Here is an 8,026-nt window from a genome sequence, read left to right on the forward strand (position 1 = left end):
TATATATATATGAAATTTGTGATACAAGTCTTACCAGATCTATCCACTAGATGGAGCCAGTGAGTGTTTGGTTTGTTAGGTTGAGGAAACTCCTGCAGTAACAGACTGAATAAAGACRCAATACTGTTTGTTTTTACTCCTTTATTCAGGAGACATTAGTATTTCCTTCACCTTCAACATCAGACAGTCCTGTATAACTTTCTCTTTCTCAAACTGTTTTAATATTCTCATCTTAAAACTACACCCATTCTTTTCTTCCTAACATCCTTATCCCWCTTCTTCTTTGCCTTTTTTTTCCACAAATAGCGATTTAAAACTATATTGTTCTGATTTATTTGCCTTCCATCCACACTGTTCTGTGCTAACTATTAAAAAGACATTCTCATTTTATGGGCCAAATGCAGATCCTTGGGTTCAACTAATTTCTTGAAGCGATTGTTTTTGTTGGGCTTTAGGTCAGTTCAGTGGAAGGAGGAACTTCCAGGATTCATCCCAGCCAGATATTRGCTTAAAGCTCATCTGTTTTTTCATGTTTTTGGGACGGATGAAGAATCTCCACGACTCTCCCCACTCCTCCAGGAACTTCTTAAAGGCGCTGTCTTCAGGCATAAGCTTACTGTTAGAACCGCTGCCTTTCTTGGGACGAGGTTGGGTTTTACCCAGCAGGTGGCATCCTGCCCACTTCCTCTCCGATTGTTTCTCCTTCTCCATGCCAGAGTACAGTTGCTTCCTCATTTTGATCTTTGTTGGTAAAATTACCCTTTGATCACTGAGTTCTTTGGATCTACCTTTGGTTTTAAGCTGGYCATTGGGTTTCTGTAGGAACCGGTAGGAGTTTGCCCAAAATGTGGCTGAAGCTAACACTTTGTTTAGGTCGGATTTATTGTTGGTTTGTATCTTGTTTTTGCTTGACCATAAAACCTGGTGGTAACCAGGGTTCTGGGGAGACTCCATCCAGGGCTGATCCAGTTGGGGCGTTGGGTTGGCGAGTCTGAAAGATCTTCCCCATTTACATCCACACTCACTCAGGATGGGATGTTGCTGCTGAGATGAACTACTTTTGCTTGATTGGTTGTTTAGAAGTGATTTGATGCTCCATGAGGAGATCCACTGTTTCTCAGGGTATCTTTGGCCAAATATCTTGCTGTCAAAGGAGCGGCTCACTTTAGCTTTTGCTCCTTCTGAGGACATTATGTTTTTTGGGCGTTGGATCTCAGTGGATTCATCCACCCACTTGTCTGTCGATTCTAGTCCAGTCCAGTGTGGTGTGTGGTAGATAGACCACTTCCAGGATTCCCTCCACTGAGCAAATGATGGTTTGTCATGTTTCAAATCTGTTTCTGTGATCATCCAGGCATCTTGCCAATCTGACATGGACTTGGCATGACTTCCATGTTCCCTTGAGTTATCAGGAACATTCAACTTCCTTTTGCCGACTTGATCTTTGGCTTGTGCAGGTTCTGATCGATGCTGGTGTCTAGAGAATTTGTAGGATTCTCCCCAAACCCGTTCACTTGTTGGGCCATTTTTAGGGAATTCCTCCACTGAAATCTGACTCTGGTGCCTCTCCCAGTTCACCCGGACCTGTATTGAAGTGGACCAACCTTGTTGCCACAGCTCAGGGTTCTGATTCAGAGACCGGCAGGTAAACTTCCAGGAGTCTTTCCAATCCGACGCATTGGACTTTGAATCTTCCCCTTTCTCTGACTCTCTGAAAGGCTTCAGAGGATCCGGCTTGTATCTTCTCCTCTCCTGTCTTATTCTGTGTTTTATTACCTTCCAAGAATCCCTCCATTCAGAAGGTGGAAGTATTTTCTGCAGGTGTTTCAGAAGAAGTATCTTTGACTCGGGGAGCTCCCTCCTTGTGTGATGTATCACCTCACGTCTTAGTTGCTCATACCTTGGGTCTGCTTTCTCTGTCAAGTAATTGACCTGAGGGATCTTTTCCACCCTTTGAGTCTCAATCTTTGGTGGTAAGGATTTGAGGACTTTATCTATCTCCGCACAAGGTTTTGAGTTATTCTTTGGTATCTCCCAATTGGTATCCCAATTGCTCCAATCGCCCATTGCCTCAAATTTATCGTAAAACTGAAGGCCTCTCTTATGAGTTGTGGAGGTAATTTTGTGAAAACCATCTCTCTCCAGGCTGTGATCATCAAAGCCGTGATGTTGGTTCTGAGAGGAACTCTGCTTGTTGTTGAAGACGCCGCCTGCTGTTCTCCATGAACTGGCCCATTCTGGACTGAGCGATTTCTGGTGACGAGGAAGCTTGAAGCTGTTGCTGCCATGATGGTTGAGAAGCCTCCAACATTCCTYCCATTCTGGGTTTATTTCTCTTCCCATATCTTTATTGTCATCAACTGTTGCATTCAGTAAATCTTCGTTGCCTGGCTTGGTGGACGTCCAGGAATCACTCCACTCTGATGAACACAAGAGTTCATTTTGGTGCTGGGTTTCCACCAGTGAAGTGAAGAATCCATGTTTAGAGGCTTTCTCTTCATCTTCAGCAGAATCTTTCTTGATTTTCTCAAATCTTTTCCAGGATGTTTGCCATTTGTCAGCGGGCAGCTTCAGGTCCAGCTCCTGTGATTGCACCATCTTGTGAAAGTCTTTTCTCCAGAGATGATAGCTTTCTGGATCCACCAGGTTGGGCTCGTTTGGCCAAGGCTTACCTTCCTCGGCTCGAGGTTGATRGGGAGCAAACATCCAGCACTGCCCCCAGTCTGGACTTGCGCCCTCTGCTGGTGTTGGTAAGGACTTGTTGGACTTCCAGGACTTGCCCCACACCAGAGATGACGGCTGAGTTTTGGTGATTGACATGAGTAGCTGTAGTTTCTTGACASTTTTGTTTTGCACCTTTTTGCCCTTGAGATTTGGGGTTTGAGCAGAAAAGCTTTTCGTCTGAACTCCTGATCTGCCAACGGGACCCGAACCTCTGCCAAGAGGAACTGCCTGAGGAACCGGCGGCTGCTTGCTCTTCCAGATGTTGTCGTCTGGTTGGATATCGGAAGGTGTAACTTTCCTCTCCACTCTTTTGTGTTTCCCCATCTTGGCAGTCATACGGTCTGCCCACTCCTTGTTGATGCTGTGCAAACAAAAAAGAACAAAAGGGCAGCTAGTCATTATTCATTTATTTTTTGACATATGAAACCTGCGGTTCAAACTTTTTGTTCCTAACATATATTTTCTAGGTTTTCTGAGCCAAAACTTGGTAGATCCATCTTTAAACATCAATTATCTTTAGGTTGTTTAGTTCTTGTTTGGAGGATTTCTCCAGAAATGTTTCGTACATCATTGAATATTTTGGACACTTCTGTTGACTGGTTATTTAGTTTGGCCTGATTTAAAAGATAATTGTGTCACAAACCAACACCAAAAGGAATCATATGCTCCAGAAAACCTGTATGGTGTGGAGATAAGTCTGTTTTTCTTGTTCTGGAATAAATTTGGCTGTTCTGTTTATATCCAGGCAAATGATGATGAAACCCTTTTGTAGTCTGAGGTAAAGTTACTGAGGGGTAAACTGATGCTACCATCTGGTAGCTCTTTAATAACACAACAATGTTTTTATTTATAGATAATCTGTTTCGTCCTGCTGCTAGGAGATCAGACTACACTGGTCACACTTAAAAAAGGAAAAATACAATTAGGAAACATTATTTACTGTACAGTTTTAGTTCAACAAGGAAACAAATGGTTGGTGTTTTTCTTTTGTGGTTTTTGTGTATTTTCAGATCTGGTATTGAGGAAAAAAGTGGAAACTTCAAATAAGTTTGGAGGTTTTTTACAGTGTTGCCATAAATTGTTTGGTGACACCTGAATGATTATCAGGTAACTTTATTTATTGTTTCATTGGAAACTTCCCGAGTTTCAAATGTGAAAAATTTTCAACTTTTGAAACTCAGAAATTTTTCAGAAATCAGAAGTTTTGAGATTAATCTTAGAATTTCTTTAGATTATTCTAAAGAAATTAATCTAATTTTAGATTAATTTATTTAGATTAGATTAGTCTAATATAAAGAATTTGCAAGAAAAAGTTAAACATTTTTCTCATAAATTTTAAACTTTTGGAGCTCAGAAATGTCTGGGAAAAGCACCGTTGTAGTTTTCTCTCTGCTCTGAGTCARACCAGCCTGTTCCCCTCCTGGCCTGTGGGGGCGCTGCACCAAGAACCACTGAAGGAAACGACACAAAAACCTCTGAAGACTCTGAGAGCAACTTTCCTTCTTCACAAAATGGAAACAGAAATGGAGGCGTCAGATTTTAGTGGTTGTAGGATTTCTGTTTTTGTCTTTGGCTAAACGTCTCRAAYCATTTCTGCCRCTGGCGCTAGGCTAGGACGTTTGTTTTGGTTGTATTTACCCAGAATACCCTGCCTTGTAGTCTGCTTCCTGCTTTTGGAGTGGCCTCTCTGGTCCTCTTGGTGTTCACTTATCAAACTGAACCAGAGTGCACTTCAACCGAACCCAGACTGATGTTTGGGTTTGATTCTTTGGTTCTTATCAGAGTTCAGGAAATGTTTGATTGAAAGCAGCAAAATAACCAGCCTGAAACACACWTTCCCTGCAGTGTGCACCATAAATCACTGTGTCACTCCGTCTGAGAGTTCATTTCAGCTCCCGCTAAATCTGTTCGGCTCTTCAAGCGGCTCTGGAAGTCGAGACATTGCATGCCTTCTTGGACCGGTACCTTTTGTGGAGATCTGGTGGCGAAGCTAACTGGTGACCTTTGCTGCTCTGGTGGGTCAAGTTTCCTGCTCTGGACAGCGTCATCATCATGATGTTTCTGAGAAGTTAGCTCTTGCAGAATAATTTGATAAATTCCTATTTAAAGCCATAAGGATGTTCACACTTAGTAAACATTACATTTGCGGTTACAGAACTGATCTCTGYATTAGCCTGGATGAAGAGCAGCTGGCATTAAAACAAACCTGAGTGAACTGGGACTGAGATATTAATACATGCTGACAACCCAGCTTGTAAAGCAAGAAATACAAAATAATTAAAGACATTTAATACAAATACAGCAATTAAAGCAGAAAGGTTGAAGGAAAGTGACTTTGGTTCATTGTTGCATGTTTTTCTTTTTGTTTTTGCTCCTTTTATGCCGAGTTTAAAGCAACACTTTGTTTTCACCTGAAAACTTTTTCAAACCATTTTTTATTTCTCTGTATTTTCCTTCCAAACAAACAGATGTTCCTGTAAACTCTAAGCATTTCTGATCATATCAGTTGCTTCCTGTTTGCCTTTCGGTACGGTGGCCCACAGGTTCAAACGCAAAACGAACTGCAAAACGTGAATGAATCTGAAACAAAAAAATAAATGCAACAGAAAAATGTTCCAAACACAGGAAACRGAAGCTAAAGGGAAAATACTGCAAATACAAAAAAGCAAACAAAAAAAACCCTGAAAATATAAAATGTTACAAACTAGCGTCACAATACAAAAGTCCTCCAAACCACCAGAGGGAGTCTGGAGTCGGTAATGTTACCTAAGTTAATATGCTGCTGTTCTATAATAATAAAATGTCTATGCTGCTCTATAATATTATAAAAGACAAAGTATGACGAGGATCTGGGCCCATGTTATTTAGTGGCCGACTCCCCCTAGTGGTCTGGAGGACTTTTGTTTTGTCTGTAGTTGCATTATTTTCTGTTGCATTGGTTTTTTTTGTTTGTGTATCAAAATTTGCATCATTAATGATTTTTTTCAGCGTCTTTCACCTGCTGGCTCTGCTTTTCAGAACCTTTCTTTGGACTTTTGCTGCTTTTTCTCTGCAGGCTGAGAGTTGCAAACTAAAAAGTGGGAAAATCTCCACTTTTCATATTACACCATATAAAGTCATGCGATTAAGTGACAGGAAAATAATCCAGAAATTCATCCAGCTGGAGGTAAAATCCTCGGTTTAGTCTGTAAAATGTGTTTTCAGAATTTCTTTTCTGTTTTTGTTTTAGACTTTACTTTGAAAACGAGGACAGATTGTGTTTCTCTTCCAAACTGCTGTTATAAAAAGTCCAAAAATCAGAAAATCTTTACCAACTTTGTTCAAACCTTTGAGTTTAAGAGTCTTACTATTTGTAAGCGATTCAATCAGTTGGTCGACTAAAACYAGGTAAAAAAGAAAAGAAAGAAAAATGCCTTMATTTTGATTAACCAAATTATTAGTTTCTAAAACTGTCTTATATTTTGCAGAAAAGTTACTTGTAAATTAGTTTTCAATCATTTCAATTGCACTAAGATATTTACAATTGAAACTCGACCAAAAATACATTTTGTGTTTTTACAGTGTTCTGAAAGTTTGGAGCCCTTTGGAAATCTTTTTAGCRTCAGAAATCTCTTCACAATATTTTTTTTTCAGTATTGAGAATCTGTTCAGCATCTAAAAACAATCAAATTTAAGGAACGGAGTGAAAATGGGTTTAAAAAGCAACCAAAGAAGAAAGAAAACCTTCAAATTTCAGAATCTTCAAACCTTTGAGTTCAAACATCAGAGTGAATTCAAAATGCGAAACTTTATCTGCAKATGGAAAATGGGTTTTAGAAAGCTGATGACCAAACCCAGTCAGTCAGGAATCTGTTCAGTGTTGGGAATATTAAGATACAAGAAAAATCTATAAAACATCTAAACATTCATGCAGAYGGTTTGATCAAAACCATTTTTAAAGATTAGAGGAACTTCTGATTGTCTGGAAGGACATTAAAAAGAAWCTAGGAAGGTTTTTGCAGAGACTTGTAGCTGTTTAAGTTTTCATAATCTCTAATTTAARATTTACTAGTTTATAGTGAAAACTAACTTTGTGCCAAGAGAAAAGTGGCTGCAGTTTCTGCAGGGTGAAACTTCAGCCTCTGGTTTGGGTTCAGGATCTAAAATGTCAAACATTTTGGACGTCTCTCTGCTGACAGCAGGACTTTCTGTCCTGATTCGTCCCGGTTGGGTTCAGTTTCACCTCATCGGCTGCAGTTTGTCTTAAGGTTTAGTTTTCTCACGCGGGCAGCGCGCTCCTCTCCAGCCGCTCCTGCTCCAGCAGCATCCTCTGTCCGAACTCCCTCAGCCGGATCTCCCACACGTTCCTCATGATGGAGGCGTCGCATCCCACCACCTCTGGGTTCGTCTCACCGGACATCTTCAGCCTGGTTCCTGCAGGAAGCAGAGCCACAGAGCCGTTAGCGTCTCCATCGCTCAGCCTGCCGTGGATCATRGTGAAATCTGGATGAGGCTGAGACCTCCTGCGGAGACGCAGCTTCAGCGGCGATAAYCAGAGTGGAGACGCTGCTGACAGCTCTGCTGATCTGTGCTGAGCCAATAACCAGCTGATGGATGTGAGGGGCTGCACCAGCTAAAAATAACGCCCTACCCTGACTACAGCGCGCACTTTTTACACTCAGCCTCCATCAGCACTTTTTCCACAGGGTTGATGTTTTCCAGCTTCCTCCTCCCATAAATCTGTTTGCAAAGCTGAAATATAAAATTCTGTCAAAGTTCTGACCAACAACTGCAGCTAAAAACTGCAATATTTGTGTGTTGGATGGAAAATGGTCAAAAACAACTAAAGTTAAACTAAATCTGTCATGTATGATAGTGAATCTGGGCCATCGCAGTTAGAAAAATAGGGAAGTACATTTCTGCCAAAAAACTGACATTTCTTAGAAAAAAACTAGAAAACTTCTGAGTTTTAAAAGTCAAAAGATTGTTAGAAAAAAATCACATTTTTGAGACATTTACTAAAAAGAACTTGGACATTTCTCAGTTTGTAAAGTGGAAAATTTTCAACTTTTTAAAAATGTTCATGTTTTTTCTACAACATTTTTGATGTTATTCTCAGAGTTTTAACAGAAATGTACACCTCTAAGGTTTTTCTTTCTATAATGTCCCTATCATGCTGTGATTTATAACGGCTTTGGTGGAATCTTRATTTTTCTCACAAATCTTTGTAAATGACAAAGTCGTGCAAACGATGAGGAGTTATCCCAACGAGAATGTTTTCCTTTGCAGTCCAACTGGAAACTAATGCAGTGGAAAAGTTGCC

The 8,026-nt window shown here is 40.4% G+C and overlaps 1 protein-coding gene across 2 annotated transcripts; it reads right to left on the minus strand.

The window, feature by feature from the left end:
• Positions 1-124: 124 nt before the first annotated feature.
• On the minus strand, positions 125-8,026 carry LOC103473913 (uncharacterized). Of its 2 annotated transcripts, XM_008424564.2 has the most exons (3): positions 7,224-8,026; positions 6,987-7,137; positions 125-3,085 (listed from the first exon to the last, which is right to left on the minus strand). In XM_008424564.2, the coding sequence occupies exons 2-3, from the start codon at positions 7,121-7,123 to the stop codon at positions 457-459; spliced, it is 2,766 nt and encodes a 921-aa protein (XP_008422786.1). In that variant the 5' UTR covers positions 7,124-7,137; positions 7,224-8,026; the 3' UTR covers positions 125-456. The 2 variants fall into 2 exon arrangements, with proteins under 2 accessions (XP_008422786.1, XP_008422785.1); XM_008424563.1 differs by lacking the exon at positions 7,224-8,026 and having other exon boundaries at positions 6,987-7,217.

This window comes from Poecilia reticulata, linkage group LG12 (assembly GCF_000633615.1).
Source record: "Poecilia reticulata strain Guanapo linkage group LG12, Guppy_female_1.0+MT, whole genome shotgun sequence".
Classification (NCBI taxonomy): domain Eukaryota; kingdom Metazoa; phylum Chordata; class Actinopteri; order Cyprinodontiformes; family Poeciliidae; genus Poecilia; species Poecilia reticulata.